The sequence below is a fragment of the Abramis brama genome (assembly GCF_963993115.1).
Source record: "Abramis brama genome assembly, chromosome: 10".
Lineage (NCBI taxonomy): Eukaryota > Metazoa > Chordata > Actinopteri > Cypriniformes > Leuciscidae > Abramis > Abramis brama.
In genome coordinates, this window is record NC_139972.1 from 10,664,790 (window position 1) to 10,677,548 (window position 12,759).

The 12,759-nt window shown below is 38.3% G+C and overlaps 2 protein-coding genes across 4 annotated transcripts; both read left to right on the top strand.

Moving 5' to 3' along the window:
- The first annotated feature begins 865 nt into the window (after positions 1–865).
- Positions 866–6,636, top strand: LOC311090593 (E3 ubiquitin/ISG15 ligase TRIM25-like). The gene is made up of 7 exons (XM_084125972.1): positions 866–1,080; positions 1,319–1,979; positions 2,074–2,169; positions 2,440–2,673; positions 2,782–2,932; positions 3,026–3,070; positions 3,209–6,636. Exons 2-7 carry the CDS (start codon positions 1,422–1,424, stop codon positions 3,778–3,780), a joined length of 1,656 nt encoding a protein of 551 aa, XP_083982098.1. The 5' UTR covers positions 866–1,080; positions 1,319–1,421; the 3' UTR covers positions 3,781–6,636.
- Positions 6,637–8,746: 2,110 nt separating this feature from the next.
- Positions 8,747–12,759, top strand: LOC311090594 (E3 ubiquitin/ISG15 ligase TRIM25-like). Of its 3 annotated transcripts, none has more exons than XM_084125975.1 (7): positions 8,747–8,985; positions 9,726–10,267; positions 10,422–10,517; positions 10,802–11,035; positions 11,251–11,404; positions 11,491–11,550; positions 11,688–12,759. In XM_084125975.1, exons 2-7 carry the CDS (start codon positions 9,815–9,817, stop codon positions 12,233–12,235), a joined length of 1,545 nt encoding a protein of 514 aa, XP_083982101.1. In that variant the 5' UTR covers positions 8,747–8,985; positions 9,726–9,814; the 3' UTR covers positions 12,236–12,759. The 3 variants fall into 3 exon arrangements, with proteins under 3 accessions (XP_083982101.1, XP_083982100.1, XP_083982099.1); XM_084125974.1 differs by having other exon boundaries at positions 8,751–9,358; positions 9,695–10,267; XM_084125973.1 differs by having other exon boundaries at positions 8,751–8,985; positions 9,695–10,267.

Consider the following 12,759-nt stretch of genomic DNA (forward strand, 5'->3'; position numbering starts at 1 on the left):
TTCCAATAAATTTCAGTAGACAAAAAAAAAAAAAACTCAAAACAATATAAGCGGTGGAAAATTATAAGTGACCTATGTGTATTTCATCATCTTGGCATGAAAGTGCTCATTTAGTCTGGTTACTTCATATATTTGATGCAGTTCATCATCAAACCACAAGATGTCAGAATTAGTTTGGGAAAATAATTGGCTCACTGTGTTGACCAAAAATGTGGATGAGGTTGACTTCAGGGTGGAACCATAGCCTACTTGCTTGATATTACTGTTTCATAACTACAGTATATCTGACCAGATGGTGTTGACAAAAAGCTGAGAAACAGCTGTGAAACCTTAAAAAAGGAGACGGGTGCATTAAAAAAATAAATAATTCTCCACATCTGAATTAATATCTGCTCTTGTGATGAAGAAGTATCATTTTAAAACAAGAAACGTTTTCTGACAGGTTGGATATCAATATCATCCAGCCAACATAAAAATGACCAATGGGCTTAATCTTTATAAACACAGATGGCTGGAAGAGAAGCAGTTAGCCTAAATAAACACACTTTCTGTCTGTTATCCGACACACCATTCGACTGGTCTGATAATTAGGGACTTTAAGCAACAGTTGCGATTCGTTATGAGAAAAAAAACATGGTAACGGTCTACTACGGGAGAACAGCCAATTTTCCGTTGTCGTTTCTACGTGACAGATACGATAAATAATGTTATGTTTTACTGTGTATGTTTAATCACAGCTGATTATCATTTAATGCCAAAGCAAGATAACTTTGATAACTGATGATATGCTCCGCGCCGTTTCTTTAGTGATTTTTGCGTTCTTGTTTACATTTTACTTCCGGTCGTATTGGTGAGGAGATACGATATGATTCTGAGCAAAATACAGAGGGAGCAAAAACTGCAAAGTCATGGCGTCAAATTATTATCTCCCTCCCTCACACTCTTGGTCTTTACTTGCTCTCTGTTTCTCGGGACACATGCGCACATCTGCACACTGAAAACCAGGAAGTGTGTGTGGATTCAAGAAAAACGGAACCGTTAGTCGGGTTAATATTTAACTTTTGTGTTCTGTCAAAGCAGGTGAGATTCATAAAATCGTTAAATAATGTTTTTTCCTTTGTCTTTTTGCCTGCGTTGAAATAAAGAGCATTATATTATCACTGTATTATGTGTTAATCTTGATGTCGCATGTTTATTGTTTTGCTTATACGGATGAAGCGTTAAGGAATTTGTCTATGAATAAACAAGCAATTTATTGATTTTTAGACGTGCTGTTTCATTTATGACTTACATGTGGATTTATGCACAATTTCTTTAGCAATTTACTTCTGGCAGAACAGTTTCAAATAGAGGAACAGGCAGCAATCTGCAGCAAAAAAAAAAAAAAAAAGAGAGAGAGAGAGAGAGAGAGAGAGGAGGAAATGTCTGAATCTGCAGCGAGTCCATATGTGGATCAGTTCAGCTGTCCAGTCTGTTTGGATCCTCTGAAGGAGCCGGTGACGATTCCCTGTGGACACAGTTACTGTATGAGCTGTATTACTGACTGCTGGGGCCAGAAGGAGCAGGGGCCGCCGTACCGCTGTCCCCAATGCAGAGAGAGCTTCAGTCAGAGACCTCTACTGAAGAAGAACACTCTGATAGCTGAGATGATGGAGACGCTGCAGAAGACGTCCCTACAAACGGCTGCTGTGGAGTGTGATGTTTGCACTACAGAGAAGAACAGAGCTGTAAAGTCCTGTCTGCAGTGCTTGGCCTCCTTCTGTCAAACTCACCTGCAGCTTCACTATCAATCTCCTGCGTTTATGAAGCACAAACTGGTCGAAGCTTCCAGACACATTCAGGAGAACATCTGTCTCAGTCATGGGAAACTTCTGGAGATTTACTGTCAGGATGATCATCAATGCATTTGTTGTTTGTGTACTGATAATCATAAAGGACACAGTGTGGTGTCTGTGGATTCAGAATGGACTAGTAAAAAGGTAACATCAACAATAATATCCTTTACTGGACTCGACTGGTGTCTAGGCTATATTTGCCTGTTTTTATTATATTTTTTTATGTTATCATCCTCAGAAAGAGTTAAAGGAGATAAAGGTGTCGTGTCAGAAGCTGATCCAGGAGCGAGAGAGAGGTCAGCAGGAACTCAGTGAAGCTGTGAAGCTTCTTAAAGTATGTTGTTTTATGTGTTCTTTAGTTTTAGCTTTAAGTTTGTTTGACATGCAAAAAAGTTTTTTTTTTTTTTAATTCTATTAAAATAGACCATGACCAATGGGGTTTGAGCTCCAAAAAATTATTAAAAATTGCTAAAAGATTCGTGACAGAATTCATGATGTTCTTACTGAGACTTTTGGAGCTTGACTGCCACTAATTTACTTTCTACCTGCATTGTTTTGAGTCACAACAATGATCTCCATTATTAGGTCTTTGTGTCTCTGACAGAGTTCAGCGCTAGAGACCATGGAGGACATTGAGAAGGTCTTCACTGAGCTCATCTGCTCTCTTGAAAAGAAACGCTATGAGATTAAAGAGCAGATCAGAGCTCAGGAGAAGACTGAGATAGATCGAGCAGAGGAACTTCACAAACATCTGGATCAAGAGCTGACAGAACTCAGAAAAACACAAGCTGAGATTGACAAACTTCTGATTAATGATGATCAGATCAATTTTCTGAAGGTAATAAAAGTCCTTTAATCAGTATACCATAATGTTTCTATACTCACTGTTTCACATTTTTAAATTGTCTTTTACATAACAAAGAGTGCTGTATTTGTCTCATTTCAGAGCTGTCAGTCTGTGTGTGTTTTACCCACTTTTGAAGATGTTCCCATCACTCAACACACGCATCTGTATTTTAAAGACATTTCAATCTCAACATTCAGAGAGGTTTTGGAGGACGTCTATCAACAGCAGACAGCCAAAATATCACAAGAAGGTCTGAATATTTTGATATATTGTTTTGCCATTCATTCTCTGTAGTATAAAACCAACGAATGAACCGTACGCATGTTTCGTTTTGTCTCTTCAGTGTCAAATGTCCATGTTGCAAAGACCCCAAATGATTTTTTGCAGTGTAAGTTGAACTGTAGTTTCTTCAAGGCAAACACTCATTAATCAGTATCAGTGGAAATGATCTGTTACAATGTGACCATTTTGGAACCAAAGTTTACTTTGCTCAATATTTGTTTTTTTGTTTTTCATTCCTCCTCAGATTTCTCTGAACTTAACTTGGATCCAAACACTGCAAACCATAAACTCAAACTGTCTGAGGACAGCAGGAAAATATCATTTACATATAAAGACCAACAGTATCCTGATCACCCAGAGCGATTTGATAGATATGTGAATGTCCTGTGTCGAGAGGGTTTGTGCGGTCGCTGTTACTGGGAGGTCGAGTGTACTGGGAACAATTGGGCTGTAGCAGTTTGTTACAAAGGAATTGGACGTAAGGGAAGAAATTATGACTGTAGGCTTGGCTCCAACAAAAACTCTTGGAGATTGTCCCGATCTCAACAGAATGTCTATTTCACACATGATAAAACCCAAGTCTCAATCCCTGCTGTCTGCTCCTCTAGAATAGGAGTGTATCTGGATCACAGAGCAGGAACTCTGTCCTTCTACAGCGTCTCTGACACAATGACTCTCCTTCACAGAGTCCAGACCACTTTCACTGAACCCTTATACCCTGCGTTTTATTCTGGAGAAGGTTCTTCTGTCAGGATCGTAGAAAAGCAGAGTTTAAAATATAATCTGTCAGAAAATAATACATTAAAAACTACATGACTGTATTGAGTTAAATGTACAAATCAAACATTGATTTAAATGAAAAATATGTATATATAATACAATGCCCGGTCAAAAAAAAAAAGTTGTTGTTTGGATTTAAACAGGCAAATGCTTAAGAGTCTATGATTGGATCATTATTGCAGTGATAATTGTGTTTCTAGCATGTAGACTTAACAGAGTGCTTGACTCTTGCATTGTCAATACAAAATCTTTCGACAAGACTTCCATCAAGAGGTGCATACATTTTTGGTCAAGATCTTGTATTGTCAATGCAAGAGTCAAGCACTCTGTAAGTCTCCTCCAGCACAACCCAAAGACTTTCAGTCATCCTGGAATATGGCCATGATGCGTCTTCCTACATGGTTGTTTAAGGAATGAAAAGCTACACACTCTATCAATGAGAATTATAAGAACCGTTGCCAAACATATAACATGCTAGAAATATAATAATCACTGCAATAAATGAATTAGACTCTTAAGCATTTGCCAATTTAAATCCAAATAACAACTTTTTTTGGCGGGGCAGTGTAAAATATGAATATAACACACCTTACAACATTCTCAGATTGAATGTCAGTAAATACTGTTTGAAACCTTTTCAAAGATGCACAGTTTTTAACATAGACCTTCTGCCAGTACATTGTAGAAATGTTTGTTTCAGATTTATCTTTAGATTTCTGCTTTCTTCAGTTTGGTGTGTAATTAATGATGTAATTTTGATCAGATAAAGAAAAAATTAAATGAAATAGTGTATTTTGTGTTAATAGCATTCTAGTGATCTTTTGATGAAAATGTGGCAGTTTTAGGAACTATTTTGTCTCCAGAATTCATGATCTATTTGAGATTGTGTGTGATTTAGGGATGAGTCGCGATCTTCGAATAGTCGAACTGCATGCGAAATTCGATCATAAAATAGCTTTTTCCAATATCGTTATATTTTCGCGCAATTCCAATGTGTTCTACATAATTGACGCCGCGCCTACTGTCACAGATCGCGCAGCAGGGTATTTTCCTTTCGGGGACACAAAGTGTCGCTATGAATGAAACCCCCTAGGCTACCTCTTTTGTGTACATAGTGTAAACAAACAAAAGAAGAAGAGCATTGTCGTGACCTCATGTAGGTTGCGCTCGCGTCTCCTCCCAGAAAATGTTGAAATGCAATTTTTTTTGAGCAAGAGTATGACATGTCACCAAGCGGCAAACTCCCCGTCTCTCTCTTGAAACCAACACGGAAGTGAGTTAAACTGCAATTCGTTGACTGGCCGCTTGAGGCTGATGTCAAAAGTGAGTCAAATCTGTATCTCCCCCATGTTAAAATGCCAAATTTTACAGCAGAAAAAAACGTGTTTACAGCCTGGTGTCTGTATGTGGCTTTGGTCTATACAGCTATTTTTGCCCTTCATGACAACTGTGAGGGGGGTGAATTTTTTTATAACTCATCCGTTTAGTTGATTAATATTTAAAGTTCTGCATAATTAAGGGTGTGGCCACTTGAGTGACAGGTGGGTTGTCGCTGATGTCAATGCTAGCCGCTTGTCTGTTGTTACGTTACTAGCCGTCACTTCACCTCAGCAAATGTTGCTGCTGAACTTGCCATCTCTGCCGTGTTTTGTGCTTTTTTTTTGGGATTATTTCATACAATTGAATACACCCATTAAGTAACGTTAACTTCGCCCACTGCTTAGGATTGTTGTCGTCGAGTATCGTTCGAGAGAACAACCAGCGCTGTAACGTTATTTCAGTTTTCCTCTGTGAACATGCACTAATGGATGTCTGACAATTTCGTTGCTTTTTGGAGTTTTCAGATTTAAAAACGTCAATAAAGGCTCGTTCGTTCTGCTCTCACGGAACAGATATAGATTATAATATGCTTATGTACCGTCAGATGAAATCATGCAGGCGTCGGCGCTTTCTCCGTCCATGCTATAAATGCACATCCATGAATGAGCGCGGATTTTCTAGCGCATTTACTTGAACTTCATAGGCAATATATATCTATAACCCATTTGAGAGGCGGCCAAAATCAGAATTTAAAATGGACTTAATAAACTCTCTACGAACTTGACGAGCGATGCCGTGCTGACGGACCATAAGAAAGAGTGACTGACATGTGCACATAAATCACTGTCACACACACACTCTCAGAGTAATATTAAGTTACTGCATAATACATTTTCAACTAACGTTAGCAGAATAGTACAGAATCACAATACACAGTCTCACTTGTAGCCGTGTCTTTTAAATATTATAATATAATATTTCGAAGGGCAAAAACAGGAACTTTTAATTGGCTTTACATCATCAGCTAACTCGATCACGTCGAGCCATAGATATAAACAGTGTTTATAGATATATCATAGATATAAAACAGTGTTTATATCTATGACGTCGAGCTACGTGATTTTGGCTCCTCAGCTCCACTCACGCCCCGCCTGTTTGCCTATTTTCTGTTATCTGGGAGTGACGTGAGGCCAAGATGGCGACGGCCGGCTCCGCCTACTTTAGGCTTCAAAAATGCTCTTCAGAAACCTACGGGTGACGCCACGGACACTACGTCCATATTTTTTTACAGTCTATGCATGTCACATAAGCCTAAGCGTTATGCGAGTAACATTGATTGAAAACTACTTTGTTTAAAACGTGGCTATTGCCGGTAACAAGTCAGGTTCTCGTAAAATCATTATGACATGTATCCAACTGCATTTATTTTATTTTTTGATCTAACGAGCATCTGGTTTGGCAATGCAGAAACGGACTTATTGTCCTGTTTATTTTTTTATTTTTTTTTATTTTTTTTCAATTAGCCTACCATAGGCCTAACTATGTAAAAAAAAAAAAAAAAAAAAAAAAACCGAGAACATGTTACTTGCTCAATTAATAAACAGTTTGTTTGATGACAAATTGCTAAAGATGAAATTGGCCTCCCTTTCTGTCATTGTGAGAATATGGGGTTTTTTTTCTTTTTTTTTTTTTTTTTCTCCGATTTTCGAACGATATTCGCCTTTTGCTCCTCGATAGTCGAATGGCTTTTTTGGCAGAAATTCACATCCCTAGTGTGATTATTATTGTTCTCCACAGCATCTGAATGAAAACCTGCTGTTCTTATAACAAAGAATCATCACTTGTTAAAACAAATGATTTCTGAAAGGTTTGATGCCATTGACATTGTACAAAAAACATGAAATCATTTAATCATTTTACACACAGATTGCTGGAAGTGTGTTAGAAGCAGTTAAAACAAAGAAACACATTTTCTGTAAGTTATCAACTAGTCTGATTATTGGTGTCGAGAGATACGGTATCAGGGGCGGATCTACGGGGTGGCAAAGGGTGGCAGCTGCCACCCCTGGGATACAGTCTGCCACCCCTGTTGCCACCCCATTAATAAATCAGATAATATTTTTTAAGTATATTTTATGTTCATAGCCTACACGTTGAAGGCCAAGGAGACCCGCACCAAACTCCTCTCAAACAGAAATCGCCGATTTAGAATCCCCTCCCCCTCACAATGGTTTCACCCATCACCAGCACGGCAGCGACCCCCGCGAAATTTCACCACCAGTGGCACTGGCACTGGCAGCAGGGCAGGCTGCACAGTCCATCTGTCTGCAGTACGCAGTGTCTCGGAGAAGAGAGGCTGATAAGCAGTTAGCAGTGAGTTTAGAGGCAAGTTTGACCCGACTGGAGAGACTGAGCTGCCCTAGAGCCTCTGAAGGTGAAGTCAGTTTCCCCAGGTGTAGTTTAAACACACGTTTAACTTAAAGTTACATTTGTAATGAATGTATTGTATGCTAAAGACGATTCAGCATCAGCAAAAACAGCGAGTCTATTACGTTAGCCAAAATTAGCGGTCAAATCGCTCCCTCGTTATTTGTAAGAGCACTCTTCCCTTTGATTAGCCTAATTTTGATTTTAGTAAAGACAAGAACAGCTTAATAAAATATATAAAATATTGTTTGTATCCATAACGTTTACTGATGGTCGCCGTTACGCCGACGTTACGTTACAACACACAATAAATGTAACGTTAACGTTAGTCTAACTGTTACCCCTGATTTCCACCAACTGCGGAACGGCTGCGGATCCGCTCCGGAACGGCGGCGGAGTCAATAGGTTTTCCATTAAAGTCAATGTGTGTATTTTCACTGACTGCGGAACGACTGCGTTCCGACTCCGGAGCTTCTATTTTTGCCGGATGCCGGAGAGCTCCGCAGCAATTCAGCACTTATATCGCGCGATCATACGTGAATTCGCGAGATCTCGTGGGTCCTCGTGACTTCAGCTGTCAGTCATGGCCGCAACCGTTCCGCAACAAATCCGGACCTGGTGGGTATTGAAGGACAGCGGAGCACGGAGCCGACACGCAGCGGCTATCTATGATAATCTATGCAGTTTATCTGACTTTATTAGATGTCTTTTTAGCCCATATTACTCCTGAACAGATGTCAGTAGACATTACTGAAATTAAAGCACTGGGTATATAATTTGTATATTTGTTTAATTGTATACTTTTTTTGTTTGACCATGTGTTTGTACTTTGTTTTTGGTGTCCTGAATATAAAACACAAAAGCCTGCACCCTTCTGCATAACATACATGTTTTATTTGTTTTGTTAAAGCATTGCTTTTTCTTTTGCTATAGATATTTCTTTAACATTTCAAAATATAAAGCAATATTAATTGTGTTCTAAATAATTTTTCCCCCTTTTTTTAATATAACAAAAAGAACCGATAAGAATACTGTTAAAGTACCGGATCGATAAGGAGTATCGGTAAGAGTAGTAATACCGTTAAAACCTTAACGATACCCATCCCTATTGGCAGCAACGAATTAAAAGTTATGGCCAATTTAACTGTGATTAAATTCAGTATATATACGTCTGCCATATGTTGCCACCCCTAAAAAATTCCTGCCCCCCTCTCGCCACCCCATAAATATTTTTCTAGATCCGCCCCTGTACGGTATGATGTTAAGCAAAGTTCAAAGAGTAGAGCATTAAAACTGCAAAGTCATGGCTTCACATAAACAAGTTTGTGGATTTGACAGAAATGAAACCTATTTCCCTGCTACTGAAAACCAGGAAGCTTGTGGGTTTGAGAGAAACGAAACCTATTTCCCTGCTACACAAGCCTCTACTTGACGATTCACACTCTTTTGGTTAAAGCTGTAAAGTAGGGAATATTTGTTATTCTGTCAAATCAGGTAAGAACGTCAAAGAGTCGTTAACTAATTGTTTTATGTCTTCTTGCTTGCATTAAAAAAAAGAACATTCAATTATTACTGTATGAGTTTGATAATAGCTCCATGTTTATTTGGATGATTTATGTTTATTCTTCTGGTTACGGGTGAAGAGTTTACGATTCTTTCATATTAATATACAAAACTAAGTATTTTGTATAGTTTTATACATGCTCTTTCATCAAAGGAGAACTCCACTCAATTTTAACATTGAGCTCATTTTTTTGTACATTTGGATTGTCGAGTTCACGGTCATAGGTTTAGTACCTATGATCACGCGCGTGAACTCGACAATCGATTACTATGGACTTCGACCGAAAACAGGATGTAAATACAGGTATGAGCGCTGGCTGAATAAACATAATTTTTATCCATATCTTTCACTTCCTACTGCAGTCAGATTCACACGCGTTCACTCCGAAGGAATCACTCGCATTGGCTGGGCACTTGTAATGACACATCAAGGATGTTAAGAGGCTAAAAGCAGGTTTAAAACTTGCCCTATTGAAGTCAACAGGGTGCAAATTTTAAAAAGAGGATAACATGGTGTAGGCAACACCGATTTTTGTCGTTGTTCTCTGTACTGACAGCACTCCAAATGTACAAAAAAATGAGCTCAATGTTAAAATTGACCGGAGTTCTCCTTTAATGATTTACATGTGTATTTATATAGGTTAATCCTTCAGAAATGTCTGAATCTGCAGCGAGTCAGTGTGTGGATCAGTTCAGCTGTCCAGTCTGTTTGGATCCTCTGAAGGAGCCGGTGACGATTCCCTGTGGACACAGTTACTGTATGAGCTGTATTACTGACTGCTGGGGCCAGAAGGAGCAGGGGCCGCCGTACCGCTGTCCCCAATGCAGAGAGAGCTTCAGTCAGAGACCTCTACTGAAGAAGAACACTCTGATAGCTGAGATGATGGAGACGCTGCAGAAGACGTCCCTACAAACGGCTGCTGTGGAGTGTGATGTTTGCACTACAGAGAAGAACAGAGCTGTAAAGTCCTGTCTGCAGTGCTTGGCCTCCTTCTGTCAAACTCACCTGCAGCTTCACTATCAATCTCCTGCGTTTATGAAGCACAAACTAGTCGAAGCTTCCAGAAACATTCAGGAGAACTTCTGTCTCAGTCATGGGAAACTTCTGGAGATTTACTGTCAGGATGATCATCAGTGTATTTGTTGTTTGTGTACTGATAATCATAAAGGACACAGTGTGGTGTCTGTGGATTCTGAATGGACTAGTAAAAAGGTAATATCAACAATAATTAAAAACATGCATAAACTATTTTATTATAATTATTATATTGCATATACTGTATTTATAGTCTGTAATTTTGATTAACCTTGTTACAAACCTTTACCATATTATGTCTATTTTTACCTATTTATGTGAACATCCTCAGAAAGAGTTAAAGGAGATAAAGGTGTCGTGTCAGAAGCTGATCCAGGAGCGAGAGAGAGGTCAGCAGGAACTCAGTGAAGCTGTGAAGCTTCTTAAAGTATGTTTCTTTATGTGTTCTTTAGTTTTTTTAAGTTTGTTTGACATGCAAAAAGTAGATATTTTAAATTCAATAAAAGTAGACAGTGTTTTTGTATCAGTTTTGAGCTCCAAAAATTCATTTAAAAACTGTTATAAGAATCTTGACACAATTCAGAATGTTCTTATTGAGACTTCTGTCAATCTGTCAATTTTGGAGCTTGACTGGCACTAATTTACTTTCTGCCTGCATTGTTTTGAGTCAGAACTATGTTCTTCATGATCAGATCTTTGTGTCTCTGACAGAATTCAGCGCTAGAGAGCATGGAGGACATTGAGAAGGTCTTCACTGAGCTCATCTGCTCTCTTGAGAAGAAACGCTCTGAGATTAAAGAGCAGATCAGAGCTCAGGAGAAGACTGAGATAGATCGAGCAGAGGAACTTCACAAACATCTGGATCAAGAGCTGACAGAACTCAGAAAAAGACAAGCAGAGATTGAGAAACTTCTGATTTCTGATGATCAGGTCCAGTGTATGAAGGTAATTAATGATCATGTGTGTAATTGATATACTGTAGGACGCTCACTATTCATTGTTCTGTGCTTTAAGTATTTATTTTATTTAGTGGAAACAGTCATTTGTACTGATGTCAAAATTTTGAGAATCTAAACATTATTGTGGGGCTTGTTTGGTCTTTGAAAAAGATCAGTTCTGCTTTACAAATCATGTTTGAATTATTATTTGTCTCATTTCAGAGTTGTCAGTCTGTGTGTGTTTTACCCACATTTGAAGACGTTCCCAGCTTCACTCAGCACACTCATCTGTCTTTTAAAGACGTTTCAATCTCAGCGTTTAAGGAGGTTTTGGAGGAAGTCTGTCAACAGCAAACTGCTAAAATATCTCCAGAAGGTCTGAATCTTTTGATATGTTCTTTTGTCATTCATACTCTTAAACCAACAATTTAACCTTACACTTGTTTTGTTGTGTCTCTTCAGTGTCAAATGTAAATGTTACAAAGCCTCCAGAACCAAAGACCCAAACTGATTTTTTGCAGTGTAAGTTGAACTGTAGTTTCTTCAAGGCAAACACTCACTAATTGATAAGTATCAGTGGAAATGATCTGTTACAATGAGACCATTTTAGACCAAAGTTTACTTTGTTCAATATTTGTCTTTTGTTCATTCCTCTTCAGATTTCTGTGAATTTCACCTGGATCTAAACACTGCACATAGAAATCTCAAACTGTCTGAGGAAAGCAGGAAAATATCATATTGTGATAAAGATCAGCAATATCCTGATCAACCAGAGCGATTTAATGTGTTTCCCTACATCTTGTCTAGAGAGGGTTTGTGCAGTCGCTGTTACTGGGAGGTCGAGTGCAGTGGGAACGACTGTGCTATAGCAGTTTGTTACAAAAGAATTAGACGTAAAGGAAACGGTAATGATTGTGGTCTTGGCTTCAACAAAATATCCTGGAGATTATGGTATTTTCGGCAGTATGTTCATTTTATTCATGCTAAAGCCCAAGTCCCAATCCCCACTGTCTCCTCCTCTAGAATAGGAGTGTATCTGGATCACAGAGCAGGAACTCTGTCCTTCTACAGCGTCTCTGACACAATGACTCTCCTTCACAGAGTCCAGACCACTTTCACTGAACCCTTATACCCTGCGCTTGGGGTTGGTCCAGGTTCATCTGTCAGGATCATAGAGCAGAAGAAAGTTCAGACATACCAGAAATAAATATAATTGATCGAGTTTCAGATTCAACTGTGAATCAGACTAGAGTTTAACAGTGTAATTTAATTATTGCAAATCATTATGTCATTGTTTATGGAAATTATTAGTGTTACCAATTGTAATATTAAATAGTGCACCAATATATGTTTCTTGTATCAAAATATCACTAGTGTATTTCAAGTAGTCTGTAAATTATGAAGGGAACTGTAAAAATGGTTACAATTGCCCTCAGTCTCCCCCTATATTAATTAATAATGCAATCTGTAATTATGATAAAATACAGAGAAAATTCAATGAAATGTTGCATTTGTGTTAATAACAGTGATATTTTGGTTAATTCAAAGTGGAAATGTTGCTGTTTTAGGAAACATTGTCTTAAGAATCTGCCTCTATTACTATTATGTCATTCCTTCAGCTAAACACAGGTTTATGTATAACTTAGACTAGTGTCATTCAGATTTATTTGAGATTTTGTTATTTAATTTGTCTGTCATTATTCAATTATTTAAATAAAATGTCAAAACACA